This window comes from Canis lupus, chromosome 20, assembly GCF_011100685.1.
Source record: "Canis lupus familiaris isolate Mischka breed German Shepherd chromosome 20, alternate assembly UU_Cfam_GSD_1.0, whole genome shotgun sequence".
NCBI lineage: Eukaryota > Metazoa > Chordata > Mammalia > Carnivora > Canidae > Canis > Canis lupus.
The window spans coordinates 19526072-19543730 of NC_049241.1; the positions used below are offsets into that span (position 1 = coordinate 19526072).

Here is a 17659-nt window from a genome sequence, read left to right on the forward strand (position 1 = left end):
TTATAACAGAAAACCCCAAAATGCAAACAATATGGCACTAGCTGGACCATGAAAAGGATACCTTTTTCACTGTCTGAGAACTGAAACAGGTAGTCTGGGAATGTATTCATTGGCAACTGAAAATTTCATCTCTCTGCATGTCTGAATAAAAGTGCTGAAGAGTATTGATTTTGAGGGTTACAAATAAATTTTAGTGAGTAGACAAATTCACAAATAGGGTATCAGCAAATAATGAGAATCTACTATACCATAGATAGACTAAGCATTGGTATAGGGAACAGGACAGTAGGGACAGAAAAGAAATAAGTGTCTTTCTTTCCTCAGAATTTAATATTTGAAATTTCAAGAAAAACATTGATATAGTCAATCTGGGCAGAATTAGGACTTTAGTGGACTTCTTACCCTCATTTTAAAATACAGAATGGTTTTTGCATAGAATTCTCTGTGGGAAGAGACTGTCTCTTCAGGCCTAGGACTCTGAAAGCCCCTGAGCTGGACATTCCCAGAGTACCCTGTGCTAATCATTCTCATAAACCTTACTTTACCAAGGTGTCATGGGTTGTTTCTTTGCCTTCCGCAGATTAAGATGATCTCATCTTCCAATCAGAGACTGCATTTTGTATTCACCATTATTATTATAATGATGATTAGGAAACTAACAGGGACAAATTTTTGTGGCTGACCTCAGTTGCTTGCGGGTCTTCTGTCTTGATGCTGACATTTACTGTTCTTGCCAGGAGAGTATGTTTACTGACACATTACTCTGTGGAATAATAGTAGAACTGGACATCATAGTCAGATTTTTCAAATCAATTCTCAAAGTAAGGGATTTCTTTTTCTAGTAAACTCCACCCATGTGTAGATTACATGCATGTGCAGATTAACATTCAAAGTAAATATTTCTTGTACTGATAATAAAGTCTTAAGAGAAATCAACTCCTCTGCTTTTGCTTTCATTATGTAAGCTTCCTCTTCACAAAAAGAACTACTAAGCACTCTTCACACTAACCCTGGGGCTTTACTTTATATTACACACTGTCCCCTCAGGACTTATGCCATCAGATTATGGCATTTTATCACCAAATCTGGCAGATAGCAGGTGCTCAATAAATATTTGTCAAAAGACTGGCCTTAGACCTGGACACTTGAGCTGAAAAAGTTCAGCTTAGTTTACTTGCTTCTGGTTCTGGTCCTCAACCCCCTGTACACAATTCTGAAACCCAGAAAGTTCTGAAAGTACAAGTATTTTCAGGCACTTGGGAGCAAAACCTGACTAAGCTGAACTCACCTGACATGAGGCTATTTGTAGTCTTTAGTTAGTCCACTTGGAAAGACTAACCATACATTTCACTGCAGAAAAATATTAGAGTGTTTGATTACAGGTTGTTGCTGGGGGTTTAGGTCATATATGGTGTAGTAGTATATCCAGGATTACTTTTCTGAAATGCAGAACAAGCAAACAAATGGAAATATTTATCTCTCTGCATGTCTGTGAATAAAAGTGCTGAAGAGTATTGACTTTGAGGTTACAAATAAATTGTAGCGAGTAGACAAATTCATAAATAGGGAATCAGCGAATAATGAGGATCTACTATACTATATAAACTCTTATGGGTCCAAGCATTTCAGATAAGGCATTGTTGACTCGTGGTAAAATTAAGGAATTTTCTGTGGAAGTTTTGAGGAAATTGGTAATTTATTGAGAAGCAATTAGCAAGAGGTATAAATGGTTAGTCTCTGGCTGATGAGAGGAGAATTAAGTGCCATAATCTGATGGCGTAAGTCCTGAGGGGACAGTGTGTAATATAAAGTAAAGCCCCAGGGTTAGTGTGAAGAGTGCTTAGTAGTTCTTTTTGTGAAGAGGAAGCTTACATAATGAAAGCAAAAGCAGAGGAGTTGATTTCTCTTAAGACTTTATTATCAGTACAAGAAATATTTACTTTGAATGTTAATCTGCACATGCATGTAATCTACACATGGGTGGAGTTTACTAGAAAAAGAAATCCCTTACTTTGAGAATTGATTTGAAAAATCTGACTATGATGTCCAGTTCTACTATTATTCCACAGAGTAATGTGTCAGTAAACATACTCTCCTGGCAAGAACAGTAAATGTCAGCATCAAGACAGAAGACCCGCAAGCAACTGAGGTCAGCCACAAAAATTTGTCCCTGTTAGTTTCCTAATCATCATAATAATAAATGAAGGATCTGAGAACTTGTTCTTGTCGTTTACCTCCCACTCTAGGTGGAAAGTTTTCTCTTGTTGCTGTATAAATTTTAATTGGGACTGCAGATACAGAATGGAGTCTTCTAAACGTTTTATAAGCTCGTTAAAAAAAAAAAAAACTTTTAAGAAAGTAAGCTTTGTTCCTTACTACATAAATTAGATAAAATTGTTCACTTTGAGTAAAATACTCATACAACTGGTGTAAATGCTTTTGGTGGTTCGTCTTCTGCTTTTTGATAGTTGTGAAGCAGTTTTAGGGGCTTTGAGGTAGTACTGAGAGGAAAATTAGTAGAAATTATTATTTTAACAAAACATGAGAGACACCTAACTCTGGGAAATAAACAAGGGGTAGTGGAAGGGGAAGTGGGCGGGGGGGGGGGTTGGGGTGACTGGGTGATGGGCACTGAGGGGGGCACTTGGCAGGATGAGCACTAGGGTTGTGCTATATGTTGGCAAATTGAACTCCAATAAAAAAATTTAAAAAGAAATTATTATTTTATATTTCAGAGAGTACTAGGATTGGTCTATAGATCAAACATCCGGGGAGGTGAAGTGGGGGGAAATGCCTTTAGAAATGTTATTTGAAACGCCCCACAAACAGGCTTTCTCCTGTACGGGCAGTATAAACTCCATAGCCGTGAGCTATGTGCTTCTGTAAGGAACAACTCTCAGTGTGTAGTTCACACATTAAAAGAGAGGACTAATGGATCTTTCTCTAGGCATACTTTGAGATTCCCTTTGTATTTGGCAGAACGTGCCATGCCTTTTAAAAAGACATTTGCAATGAGAAGTGTTGTACGAGAGGTCCTGCCGGTTTGCCCAGAGGTAATGAGGGCTGGCTCCATAATCCTGTCCCCCACTTAGGACACACTTCTTGCAGAGGCTCTGTCTGCTTTTCCAGAACAAATGTCAGAAGCCTGTGACTTCTTTTCCAGGATTCATGTTTCTTGTTGCTGTTGTTTTAAGCTGATTTTTGTCGAAGTACACACAGATTATAAGTAGACAAAGAATGAACTCTGATGTGGCAAAACACTTGTGTAACTAGCCACCCAAATCAGGAATCGTGTTTGAGAGGCCCCCAGATGCCCCTTAGTGTACTGTCATTCTCTAACCCCTGCCCTGTAACCACTGTCCTGACTTATGCCAGCATCTGTTGGTTTTGCCTATTTGGGAACTTTGTAGAAGTGAAATAATACAGTGTTATACTCTTCTGTGTGTGGCTTCATTCCTTCATGAAGCACTGGTTTTTGTTTTTGTATTTTTTTTAAAGATTTATCCATTTGGGGGGTGGGACAGGAAGAGAGAATGGTGGGGAGGGTTAGAAGGACAGGGAGAGAGTCTTAAGCAGATTCCGCACCAAGCCTGCAGCCCACCATGAGACTTGATCTCAGGAGTCTGAGATCAGGACCTGAGCCGAAACCAAGAGATGTTTAACCAACAGTGCCACTTGGGTGCCTCTCTTTTAGCATTATTTTTATGAGCATTCTAACTGAGCATTAATCTTAAAGATCTCATTCGAGCAGCTTGAAAAAAATCTAGCAGATTCATCTGTCTGAGGACATGAAATCCCAAAAAGGTGCACAGCTAGTCATGTAGAACTGTAGTTGTATAAGAAGTGGTAAGTAGGGAAATTGGGGAGGGTTGGGTGTTGAGTAGGTTGCAGGTGGCATATTTCTGAGCACTTTCCTCTTTGCTTTTGCTGACCAGTTCTCAGCAGGACCCCTTCACTGCCAGAGCACAGCTTTCCAGGTCCAACAAGGAACAGACCCAGTGGGTCTGCATTTAGGAAGGAGCTGTACGCAGCTCTAGGTCTGACTTCTCTATGCAGGGGAGATGAGTTAAATTGCTGCCTTTACTATATCAGTGAGCTGTACTGATGGGCACAGCGTGCAGAGGTTTTGTGTGAGAGCAGAGGGAGGTACAAGCAGGCCTGCCCCAGAGGTGGCCACTTAGCCCTGTTACCAGCCCTTGTGAGAAGCTGTCTGTCCCAGAGCTGTGTCCTATCAACTCATTTCTGTTTTCTCCCCAGGAAAGCGAAAGGTTCCAAACTTCCTTCAGAGAGCATATTAACTATGCTTCACAGTGAGTGGGAATAGGCAGCGCTTATGTGATATGTGAGACAATTAATAATTCCAGAAAAGCCAAACCAGGCAGCAGGCAGTGTACCACTGTCAATCAATTTATAGAACAAGGTTGTCATTAAGAAACCGTAGATGGGATGCCTGAGTGGCTCAGCGGTTGAGCTCCTGCCTTTGGCTCAGGGCGTGATCCTGGGTCCGGGGATCAAGTCCCACATCAGGCTCCCCTGCAGGGAGCCTGCTTCTCCCTCTGCTTGTGTCTCTGCCTCTCAATCTCTCTCTCTCTCTCTCTCTCATGAATAAATAAATAAAATCCTAAAAAAAAAAAAAAAAAGAAACCATACAGTGGTTCAGGATTAACTGCTTCATGGCATTGTGATGTGTGCTTAAGAAGACTTTCCACTGTGTATCATCTCAGTGAGTAGATAAATATTTTGAATTTTCAGAGTTTTTGACTCCTGTCATAATTTGGAGAGCTGCATGCTTCAGCTTGTGCATGTGGTAAACATACCAGCACTTAAGTATTTTCCTGTCTCAGTGTTGTGAAAGCAACAGAGCACACTAACTTTATATTTTGTAACCAAGGAGAAGTTTTCAGCTTTTAGAACAAGCACACAAAGAAATAAACACATTAAATCATCTAACCCGGTCTTTCCCTCTCAGAGCATGCCAAGAAATTTGGAAGCAGTCATTTTCATTTTGCTTTCAAGATGGGAAAGTGGAGACAAAAAGGACATTTTTGAAAAATTCAGCCAGAACCTCCACTCCTGTAGACCTCAAAACTGCCCTGTTTCACCAATTCCTAGTAGTAGGTCTGGGTATAAGAAGTTGGAGGGCAAAGGGCAGAGTGGGCAAAGCTGCTGGTCCATGGCATCACGAATGTGATGTCAGGGGAATGAAGATACTGGCCCCTCAGTGTTCAGGATGGCAGGTAAGATACAGACCCTATGCCATGCCAGGCAAATAGCATTTTCTCTGTGTTCCATGACATGAAATAGCTTTGGAAGCACTGCGTTACATAGACTGCTTTATAAGACTGAGGTGGGATTTTAGCCGAGTATTCAGTAAGAGCCCACATGGGAAGGCTTAGGGAAAGAGTGTTCCAGAAGAAGGGTACAACAAGTGCAAGGGCCTTGAGGCACAAATGCATTAGTGTGTCCTCTGGATAGAGAGAGGACAGTGAGTGGAACACAGTGCCCTGGACATGAATGGTGGGTGACCTCACTGAGAGGCAAGCAGAACCCAAGGGCCAGATCTCTCTGGGACTTTGTCCTCATTGGGGAGTTCAGATTTTATTCTGTTTTGGGAAGCCATTGCAGGTTTTTACACAGGGAAACATGATCATAACATAGAAATGTAGAACCACCGTGTTTAGATTCAGAGGGGAATTAGAAACAGACTGACCCATTCTCTGCATTTTATTAGTGAAGGAAACTTTTCTGTGCTTTCCTGCTGTCGATATTTTTGGTGGGGTCCTTTTTTCATCTGTAAAACCAGGAGCTTGTATGCAATGCTTTCTGATTTCTGTTCAGCTCTAAAGACCTTGATCCCTATATACTCCTCTGTATTATTGTTCCAGAACCACTGTAACAAATGACCACAAACTAGATGGCTTAAAACACAGAAAGCTATTCTCTCAAAGTTCTGGAGGCCTGAAGTCCAAAATCAAGATGTCCTCCACGGGTTGGTTCCTTCTGGAGGCCTAAGAAGGATATCTGTTCCATGCCTCTTTCCTGGTAGTGAGCAATCCTTGACATGCCCTGGCTTGTAGATACATTACTCTAGTCTCTGCCACCATTATCACACAGCCTTCTCTGTCTCTATATCTTGACATGGTACTATTGTAAAGACACCAGTCCCCCTGGAGTCATTGGATTAAAGGGCCTGCCCGAACCCAGTGTGACATCATCTTGATTTGATTATATCTGCAAAGATCCTATTTCCAATTAAGGCCCTATTGACAGGTTCTGGTGTTAGGACTTGAACATATCTTTGTGGGAGGACACACTTCCACCACTTTCATAGTAATGCCTTCTCCATCTTGTTTGACCTCCACTTAGTTTAATGGAATCCACACAGCCATTTCATCTAAACAGCTACGAGGTCAAAATACTGCACCTCTTTTACTAAACAACATTGTCTGCCCTTTTCACATAGATGAAATGTAGAAATATTGTCAGAACTGTTCAAGTCTGACATACCCAAAATGTCGTGCTTCATGGAATCATTTTAGAGAAGAATCTATCTCTCACCCTTGGACCTATAAGCTTTACTTCTCCAGATCCTTTTATCTTCAACAGAAGTGGGGGTTTTTTGTTGTTGTTTGCTTTGTTTCTGTTTTTTTTTTTTTCTTTTTTTTTTCTTTCTTCTTTTTTTTTTTTATGATAGTCATCACAGAGAGAGAGAGAGGCAGAGACATACATAGGCAGAGGGAGAAGCAGGCTCCATGCACCGGGAGCCCGACGTGGGATTCAATCCCGTGTCTCCAGGATCACGCCCTGGGCCAAAGGCAGGCGCCAAACCGCTGCGCCACCCAGGGATCCCCTTTGTTTCTGTTTTTATGTATTTTTTACTTAACCAGCTGTTTGGTTTCATTCAAATTACTTGCTCTTTGCCTTGTACTAGAAATTATTTAAAGCATTTGTGTGTGTGTGTGTGTGTGTGTGTGTGTGTGTGTGTGTGTAAAACAATGTGACATTAATTAAAGGTGAGGTCGAAGAAGGAAAAAAGCAACAAAATTAAAAGGGAGGCAAAACAAAGCTTCAGGTACATTCCATCATGCCAGGTGGGCCATGGATTTTACTTTCCTAACAGCCAGTGTGGAAAGGGGGGCCTCCAAGTTTCACTGTGCCGAGAGTTTTATGTGGCTGATTTTGAAATCGACTCTGAACCCCAGTGTGGAGGATTATCGTGAAGCACATTTCAGCAAAAGCAGTTCTTCTGGGGTGCAGGGGGAGTAGAGGGAAAGGTAGCAAGTTGATGTGTTCACATTTCCATCTCTGCTAATCTGATTCAGTCTGGCATAAATGCAAAACCATTTCAGGGAGGGATTGAGTCTGTTTCTGTCAAACAGTTCTTTATGAACATTGTACCTTTCTTAATCTGTTTATCACCTTCACCCTTCCATTTCTTTTTTTTTTTTTTTTTTTTTTTTAATTTTTTTTTTTATTTATTTATGATAGTTACAGAGAGAGAGAGAGAGGCAGAGACACAGGCAGAGGGAGAAGCAGGCTCCATGCACCGGGAGCCCGACGTGGGATTCGATCCCGGGTCTCCAGGATCGCGCCCTGGGCCAAAGGCAGGCGCCAAACCGCTGCGCCACCCAGGGATCCCCACCCTTCCATTTCTTATATGGGTATCAGTGGTGAAATAAATAGTAGCCTCTCTGGATTTGGGTAAACCTCCACTCACCTACCTGAGGCATGCTCTTCCATATATGGGATTATCATAGCAATTTTTTAAAATATAAAGTCATTTACTTTGCTCTAGAAATGCGCATGTGTGTGTGCGCGCATGTGTGCAGGTGTAGCTAGTGCAGCTACATATGTATGTCATGCTGGGGGGGGTCCTTATTTCTGAATATTCATTATTCGAATTTCTGTGCTTACAGTTACAAAGGGAAGTGATGGTAGAACACAGAAATATTCACTAATGATCAGACCACCCAATAAATTTAGTCCCCATTCTAGCATATCATTTCCTTCCTAGCATCCTACCTACCTATTCAGCCGGTGTTTTTGTTGTTTGACTTCTTACTGATCTTTGATACTATACAGTGCAGATAAATTGCAGAGTCAGCAAAAGATCAAGGACTTCAGAAGGGTGGGTGGTGAAAGTGATACAGGAACTGTGCTTGAGCCACACACACACACCCACTGATGTTGAGGTTTAGAAGTGTGGGATTAGTTAATAGTTGAAGAAGAAAACTCTACAATAATAGTGACATTAGTGAGAAGTCTTTAAATGCCAAAGGAATCATTTGAGTGTCATGTGATTGGAAGACCCTTGAGAAAACTGATGATGTCATGGTGATTATTTGTTCTCTGATTTGCTCTAAAAGACTGACCTAAAGTGATGAATGTCATATAGCACTATACTGTAATTTCGTTAGAACAGTTACAAACATAATATTTGGTTCATTCTTTGTTCAAGAGAAATGGTACATAGTTACAGTCATAACCTACATATTAAGTCATTAGATATTTTATGAACTTTTTTGTGTAGTTGGTAATTAGTTGAGATCTTAACCTTTTTTTTGTTACTATTTATTATTAAAATTTGGCCTTTTAGTTTGATTTACTTTAAGGGACCTTTTTTGGTCTTAATTTATCTTCCATTAATGAGCATCTCCACTGTCTATTTGCTTTAGCTGTGAGAGGTGTAGTATGTTGGAGAGTATCACCTCAGAATTCCCAGAACCTGAAACTTTGACCTTATTTGGAAATAGGGTTACTGCAGATGGAATTGATTGGAGAAGGTCATGCTGGAGTAAGGTGGGCCCTTAGTCCATTATGACTGGGATCCTTGTAAGGAGAGGCAAAGAGACAGACACTCCAGAGGGAAGATAAAATGTGAAGAAGCAGACCCACAGGAAGAGTGCTGTGTGATGACAGAGGCAGAATTTGGAGTGATAGGTCTACAAGCCAAGGAATGCCCAGGGTCACCAGCAACACAAGAGGGAAGAGAGAGAGGCATGGGGGACAGGTTTCTCCCTCAGAGCCTCAGAAGGGACATCTAGCCTCTAGAACTGTCAGGAAAGAAATTTCCATTGTTTTAAGAATCAGTTTGGGGTAGTTTATTATGCCCTAGGAAGCTAGTATAGGGAGTTGTCAGAAAATTATTCTGCTACTCTGTAGACGACATGCTAATTTGCAGGCCCACAGAGGTATTACGTCAAGTTAGAAATAGGGTGAAAAGTGATTTCACTGGCCCAAACTCAATATGGCTTGAATAACTTGCAGTATTTTCTATATTAAAGAAGTAGCTTCTTGTTTAAAGAAATAGATTGTTTCTGTGAATGAGCTGGAGGCAGTTTTCACTAGTACACTATAACAGCACACAATTCTTCTCATCTGTGCATCAATCAGCCCTTGTGTTTCATGGCACCTTTCAAGAAGAGACTGTGACCAGCAACTTCTACTTAGAGCTAACACATTATCTTTTATTTATTTATTTATTTATTTATTTTATTTTTTTACTTTTTTACTTACTCATTTATGACAGAGAGAGAGAGAGAGAGAGAGGGAGAAACAGGCTCCATGCCAGGAGCCTGACGTGGGACTCGATCCCGGGACTCCAGGATCGCACCCTGGGCCAAAGGCAGGCGCCAAACTGCTGAGCCACCCAGGAATCCCCATGCATTATCTTTTAAATCAGGCTATGTGAATGTGTTTTGGGCAGGGGATTCTGAAGTTTGGAACTGGTTCTTCTCAAGAGGCAGGAATTATGATCATGTGCCATTATCATCAATACCCTTTATAAAGAAAGATGCTGTAGTTGTTTGTCCCAGACAGAACTTGGTGTGTGTGTGTGTGTGTGTGTGTGTGTGTGTGTCCTTTGAAATTAAAAGGCCAAGTCAGTGTATTCCATCATCCAGTATGAAATGTTTGTTGAATTGCCTCACTGGCGCCCTGTCTTACATTATCAGTTGCTGGCTCTAGTGTCAGTATGTCATGCCTGGCAGGTTAGTGGGTTTTGGCAGAGGAAATGAAACCTAGTCAGTTACTACGAGATTTATAGTAGATCTGCTATTGCAGGAAGTGGTGAAAAGTTGATTGATAGTTGGAGACAAAACTCTACAACAAGAAACAGGATGTATGCTTTCTGTTTATACCCACGTTTTCCTACATTTTAGGGCTCCTTTTGCACTTTGTTTTGGCTGTTTCATAAGGCCATGCAATCCCCCTCCCTACCACCCCACTGTAACTCATTCACCAAAATATAAAGTAATTGAGGAAATTTTATATTAGCTTAGCCATGGTAAAGACATGCACGTCCAGCTGTTACTGTTACTCTTTCATGGTAGTTGTATTTACTGTAACTTATCAAAGAGCAGTTTTTAACTTAAAAAAAATCCTCCAAATAGGATATTATTTCACATATACAAACAGAATGAAGACTTTTTAAAAAGTTACGTGGTAGGATTACGTTTCCAAAAACTTTCTAAGGTAAACCTGTTTTCAGTATTTTATTAAAATTTGGCATTACTGTGATCCAGTTGTCATGTCTCCTTTAAAGGATGAATCTCTTCACTCTTGATTGAATACATTCTTAACAAGTAGGTGCTCTTCACTTAGACATAAAATATATATTTTAAGTACAACTCGTAACTCAATGTATTCATTGCTTTGTATCTAAATGTACCTGGTTTTTGTAAGCATTCTGGGTAACTAATGTCACTGGACAAAGCTTTTTGACATGAACTAGCTGGCCTGTTTTGAGTGTGACAGTGAAAAACCACTAACTACATTAAATGAGGTGCTTTCTGAAACGGAAAGGGCCATTGCAGAGTTAGGTTCTACAATTTACAAGGAGTGGCAGACTTAGAACCAACTCTAATTGTAACAGTGGTTGAAAGAACAAAAAGGCTCCTTTTCATGGCTTAATGAATAGGTTTCTTTTATTGCAAGCAATGATCGCTAAGTTATCTGCATAAAATAATTGAATAGAAACAAACCCAACTTTCATTCCTTGGATTATTAGGTCACATTCTACATCAATTATGTTTTGAAAATTTTAATTTCTTTTTATCCTAGCATTCTTTAGGGGAGAATTCAGAATGCCTCTTCCATAAACTTAAGGTTTCTATCACAACTTAATTTTTTAAAGAGATTTTATTTATTTGAGAGAGACAGAGATAGCAACAGAGAGTTAGTGAGGAGGAGAAGGAGAAGCAGACATCCTGCTGACTAGGGAGCTTGATGTGGGGCTTGATCCCAAGACTGTGCATAACTTGAGCCGAAAGCAGACACTTAACCAACTGAGCCACCCAGGTACCCCTCTATCACAACTTTAATATTAATTTAGGAAACTAGCCAGCTTGACGTAGGAAAAGTGAGACTGCTAAGAAAAAGAGATGAATCAGAATGTTAAAAAATCAAAAAGAACATAAAATTCATTTTTTACATACTTATTTTTTTAAAAAAAAAGATTTATTTCAGAGAGCAAGAGAAAGAGAGCACAAGTGGGAGGGGCAGAGGGAGAGAGAGTACCTCAAGCAGACTGTGCTGAGCATGGAGCCTAACTTGAGGCTCAATCTCACAACCCTGAGATCATGACCTGAGCTGAAACTAAGAGTTGCATGCTTAACTGACTGTACCACCAGGCACCCCCATTTTTTTACATATTTTATATAAACAGGTCGTTTAAACATAATATAGTACTTAAAGTAAGAAACAACCTGAAGGATAAATTCACAGTACCTAGTAATAGGCACAAATCCTGTTAGGATCACATGGCTTATCTGAGCCACTATTTTGCCTGTTAAAGTAGATCCTATTTAGTCTCACGTGTGTGGGCTCTGCTGTGTCTGAAAAGAGCTAGGATTACAGGTAAGAGGCTTTGAAATTCCAAATTTGTTCTGTTATACATGACAGATACAGTGTAGTAGACAATAATAACAAGGATCCAGATAGTTCAACCAGAGAGTTGACATACCGACTCCCTTCACTGTATCCATAAAAATAAGTCAGATGTGTTCTTCCCATTCCAAAACTGTGATTAAGGCTCAGATGTACACTTCACTGAAGTTTGCTAAGCGAAAGCCAACAGTGTTTGCAGACTTCTGTGCTCGTGTCGGTCAGAACTTGCTCATTGGGAAGACATTGAATGGAGCTCCAACTGGGGAGAAGTGAAGAATGTGGTCTCAGGATGGGAAACTTTTCAGAGCCTGGATATTTGTGGGTATGGTGGAGGAGGGAGTACACTAGAGCCCCAAGGCATGGGAGTCTGGTTTCGACTGCCCCTGGTTAGCTGTGTAAACTTCAGCAGGAAGTCTCTTACCCCTCCAGGCCTGTTTTGTTATCTGCAATGTGGACAAAAATGAAACTGACCTGTGAGGAGGTTGTCATTTGGAGCAAGTGTTTGTGGAACGTCATCTTTCATAGATTGTCGAAAGAATGTGTCATGGCTAATAAGAATGTGAGGTGTATGGTCACTGACGTAAGAGCTTGTATTTTAAATATTTATTTAAATAGATAGGTTCCTTGCTCTTTATCTATTAAAGCTGTGGTTTATTACCCAGAGAGGGCCTGCTTCAGTGGAAAAGATGGCAGTGACCTAGGTCCTAGGCTGACAGGGCTTTAGGGCAGAGATGTTTCAAACTGGTCCACTAACTCAGACCAAATTCTTTACCAGGGGTCATCAGAATTTCAAAATACATGTTGTTTGGACATTGTCTACAACTGCCTTAGACATGGACGTAAATTACGTGGCAACCCTCTCATTCTGTGCTCCTAGAGAGTTCTCAGACTGGCAAGAGCATCTCCAGAGTTTATCACTTGTTGGTTAATCATAAGCTTACTTCAGCAGATCTTATCCTAGTTTTTCTCTCCACCCTAGCCACCTTCCTTTTTCTAATCTCTGGGAATTCCAGCACACACTCAGGGGTTTCCTTGCATATGAGAAAGTTGCTCTCCGTGATGGCCATTGCCTGTGGCCATTCACCCAGCTTCCTGTACCTTGCACCCGCCCTTGGACACTGACTGCAGTAGAGATTCTGGGTCCTGACTGCACTTTTGGAGAGGCAGCAGCAGGGACAGATCATCCCTGCACAAAGTCATTACACCACATATTCTGTGACCAAAGGGTCTCAGACACATCTAGGCGCATTTATGTGAAAAATACCATCTTTGTTCACTAGTTCCCATTGCTCCACCAGTCACTTCAGGCTCAGTGAAATTAAGCCTTATTTTCTCAATATTATGGGATGGACTGCTCTTTTACAAGTGAATTTATCTTATGAACTCACCCTCATCAGGTTTGTGTCAAAGCCTCTAAATGTTTAGTACACTCATTTCACCTTTGGACTTAGAGAAACATAGAAGCCATATCAGCATGCTGACCATTTTCACACACTGCCACCTTTTTCAGTTGTCACTTTAGATTTTCTTCTATGGGAGAGGAAAGACAGTTTTTGGACACCTGCAGTAAGTATACTTTTCATTGCTTCTTTCATAACAAAAGGAAAACAACTAATGTATCCAAGTTAATTAAAAAGATTATTTATTATAATGTAATGTTACAAATGTAGAATATCCTCTGATATAACATGAAATGATTTTCTAATAAAAATAAAAAGTGCTTCATGCTGCTCTCTATGGTATTGCATTTTAGTTTTTGTATATTTAAAATTTTTAAATAGGTATTACATTCACAGAGTTTAAAAAATAATATGCAGTGAAAAGCCTCCCTCTTACCATCACCTCCCACCTTTCCAGTCCTCACTATCCCCCCATATAAGTTAGTGTTTTCTATAGCTTTCTAGAGTTTATTGATAAGTATACAAGCAAATAGATGTGCTTATATTTCTTTCTCCTTTTTTAACCTAAAAGGTAGCACACACATATGGCATGCCTTTTGTTGTTGCTATTAGACAGTATATCTGGGTTAGCCCATGAAGAGCTTTGTTCCTTAAGCAGCCGTAGACTCTCTCCCTTTGCATGAAGAGGCCATAACTTATTTAACCAGTCCCATAATGGTGGGCATTTGTTTGTTTCCCATTTTGGGGTATTAAAAACAATGCCAGAGTAAATAACCTTGGGCCTCTGTCCTATAGCATATGTCTTTAATTTTCAGATGCGGTATTGCTGGGTCAAGAGTATGTACATTTTCAATTTTGTAAGTTCTTGCCAACTTCTCCTTCACAGGGGTCGGACCTGTTTAATTTCTCAGCAGCAGTGTAGGGAGTTGCCTTTTCCCCCACAGCCTTGCTAGCCGTGCTATCGAATGTTTGGATTTTTGCCACTATGATAAATGAAAAATGTATCTTACTGTGACTTTAGTTTGTATTTCTCGTATTTGACTGGAGTTGAATATACTTTCTTATGTTTAAGAGGCATTTATATTTCCTTTTGTGAGAATTGTCTGCTTATGTCTTTTTTCTGATGAATTGTTATATCCATTTTTAAGAACTCTGGGGGGATTAGGCCTTGCTCTATGACATGAGTTGCCAGTATTTTTCTCAATTTTGCATTAGTCTTTTGACTTTATGATGATTTTTTTGGTTTCTTGTCTTACAGAAGTTTTGTTTTATTTTGTTTTGTTTTGTTTTTAATTTGTCAATCTTTCCCTTTTTTGTGTGGCTTCTGGATTTTGAGTCCTAGTTAGAAAGGGCTTCCTCATTCTAGGGTCATAAAGGGATTCTTCTACATTTCCTTGTAATACTTGATTTGCTTCATCTTTGGGGTTTTTTTTTTTTTTTTTACATTTATATCTTTTATATATTTCAGGATTTATCTTGGTATGTCACGTGAAGTATGGCTCTGACTTTATTTTGTTAATTTAAGTTCTGTGCCCTGTTGTGTTCTTGGGCCAGGTAATGAATGGTCCTAATATTTCTTCTTAAAATGGCTTTCGAGGTCCAGCAAGTTGGCAGCTCTTGCAGAAGCCTTAAAGGAAGCATCCCTGACAAAGGCCCAGCTGGGACTGGAACTGGAAGAACTGGAAGCTGCAGCTTTTCTTGTGCAGGAGGAAGAAACAGCATTAAAAGCAGCCCGCTCCATTTCCAGGCAGCAGACACCTTCCTCCAGTCCCGAGGCAAGTGATTCAGAGGAATCAGACAGCACCAGCGAATCTGAAACCGAAGGCTTGGACTCCGAGCAAGGGGAGCTCACGGGTAGTAAATCTGAGACCGTAGATCCCTCACGAGGTCCCTCTTTTGAGGCAGGCAGTGCCCTGCTTATTGATGACAGTGGGGTGTGCAGAAACTCAGCCATCGGGACATCTGGTGGTAGTCCGGGCAAGCCACCTGCCTCCTCCTGTGCTCTTGGAGGGTCCCGGCCGCTGATAGAGGAGCTCAGAGAGCAACTGAACTCAACAGTTCAAGTTTCTGAACCCGAAGACTCTGCTGCTGGAAGCCACAGCTGCGTGCAGGGCAGAGTCAATGGGCAGACACCAAGTGACAGACTCTGAGTGGTTTTCTCCACTATTGAGAATTATGTCAGATTTGGTTTTCTTCACTGAATGATAATTCTTCATTTTCACTTTGTCGTCCTTCTTAGTGTATACAACACTGTTTTTCAGTGAGCTGATGTTGATACCTGTTGGTTCCTTAGTACAACTTTATAAAATAAAGTTTTAAAGTATTTTTACCAAAATGTCATTAATATTGAAGATGAAATAACAGTTCAGCTGGAATCCCTAGAATGTAGAGCTCATCAATATGTTTTTTCTTCAGATTTTATTTTTAAGTAACCTCTATCTATACCCAAAGTGGGGCTTGAACTCACAACCTTGAGTCACATGTTTTACCAGCCAGCCAGGCATCCCTAGCCACCTCTCCTACCCCCCATTAATATTTTAGGAGCCTCACCCAGGTATACTTGACATACAGTAAACTGCATGTATTTAAAGTGTACAGTGTGGTAAGTGTTGACATCTGTATGCACAAAAATGAAATTATCACTGCCGCCAAGATTCTGTACTTACCCATCATTTCCAAGTGTCCTCATCCCCCTTTATTATCCTGCTCCCCTACCCCAACATACCACCCACTCCTCCATTCCCCAGCAAGCACTGATTTGCTCTGACACTGTACATTAGTTTGCATCTCCTAGGATTTAATATAATTGAATTGTGTAATATGTACCCTCTTAAAAATTAGGCTTATTTCACTCACTATAATTATTTTCAGATTTGTCGATGCAGTATGTGTTCAAGAGGGCTTTTTTTAAAAGCTTTTTGTTTTTTTCCGTATCTGATTAGTATCTGATTAGATAGATTTTTCCATCCACCTACTGATGGACATTTGGGTTGTTTCCAGCTTTTGGCTGTCACAAATAAAGCTGTTATGAACATTTGTGTGCAAGTCTTTGTGTGGACATATGCTTGCATTTCTCTTAGGTAAATATCCAGTAGTGGAATGGCTGAGCCGTATGGTAGGTGTATGTTTAACAATTTAAGAAACTGCCAAACTGTGTCCCAACATGGCTATACCAGTTCACATTTCCACCGGTAGTGAATGAGTGCTCCATGTCTTGCACATTCTTATCATCACTGTGATCCGTTTTTACCATTTTAATAGGAGTGAGGTGGTATCTCACTGTGGTTTTAATTTGCATGTTTTAAGACTTCTGTTGGTGAGCATCTTTTCATACACTTGTTCGTCCTCCACAAATCTTTGGTGAAGTGTCTTTTCAAATCTCTTGCCATTTTATTTTTTAAGCTGGGTTGCTTGTTTTCTTATTTTTGAGTTTGAGAGTTCTTTATAAATTCTGGATACAAATCCTCATTATGAGTCATCTTTACATGCCATGTAATCTTTGATTGGGTGCCATGCATTGTAAATTTCACTTTGTTGAATATGTGTTCTTAAATTCTTCAGCTTTGTTTGGGGATGCAGTTAAGTTTCTTGGAAATAGTTTGATCCTTGTACGTCTTGCATGTGTAATTTCTTAGGCAGGTCTAGAACAGTGTTCAGTCTAGGATGAACTATTTCCTGATATTAAGGAAAGATTTTCCCATGCCCTGGGAATTACAGATTTTCCAGTCTGGGTGGGTGATAGAAATAGGCACCTGTGTGAATGCTGAGTGAGCACTGTTCCCACTAATGCTTTCAGATGGTACTTTCCCAAGATGACATGTTCTCATCAGTAAGTACTCTCATGAGTAGTAGAGGGGCCCTCTCCAGATAATTTGGCCTTCTGTCCTGCAAATGCTGGCTGCTTGGTTCTCCCCTTGTCCTCAGCTCTGTCTCCTGAACTCTGGAGTCCACTGGAGTCCCTCCTCGTGCAGCTTGGACAGTGGGTCAGAGCAGTAGGTCAGGTGATGATGCAGCTCACTATGTGTGTCTCTCACCCCTCAGGATCACTGTCTTACGTTGCCTGACATCCAGTGTCTTGAAAACCATTGTTATGTATACTATTCCTGTTTTTCTTTTTTGGTTATGTTGGGTGGGAGAGTAAATCTGGTCTTTATTATGCCATCTTGATTGGAAGCGTAAGTCTCCATTAATATTTTAAATGTGAATTTTCCCACTTGAACGTAAGCTCCCAGGGAGCGGGTTCTGTGTCGTATCTGGTTACCACTGAATCATCAGTGCCATATTCTCAGCGCTACATAAATATTTGCTGAATGAATGAACAAATGAAATAAACCAATTTGCTCTAGGGAGGAAATGAAATGAAATCTGATATG

The 17659-nt window shown here is 40.4% G+C and overlaps 1 protein-coding gene across 1 annotated transcript in view; it reads left to right on the forward strand.

Annotated features, from left to right (window-relative positions):
- Positions 1-16331, forward strand: part of SHQ1 (SHQ1, H/ACA ribonucleoprotein assembly factor) — a 102030-nt gene extending 85699 nt beyond the window's left edge. Inside the window, exon 11 of the mRNA XM_038565848.1 lies at positions 14884-16331. Within this exon, the coding sequence (XP_038421776.1) occupies positions 14884-15436 (553 nt within the window). The 3' untranslated portion in view covers positions 15437-16331. The remainder of the gene's footprint in view (positions 1-14883) is intronic.
- Positions 16332-17659: the final 1328 nt, after the last annotated feature.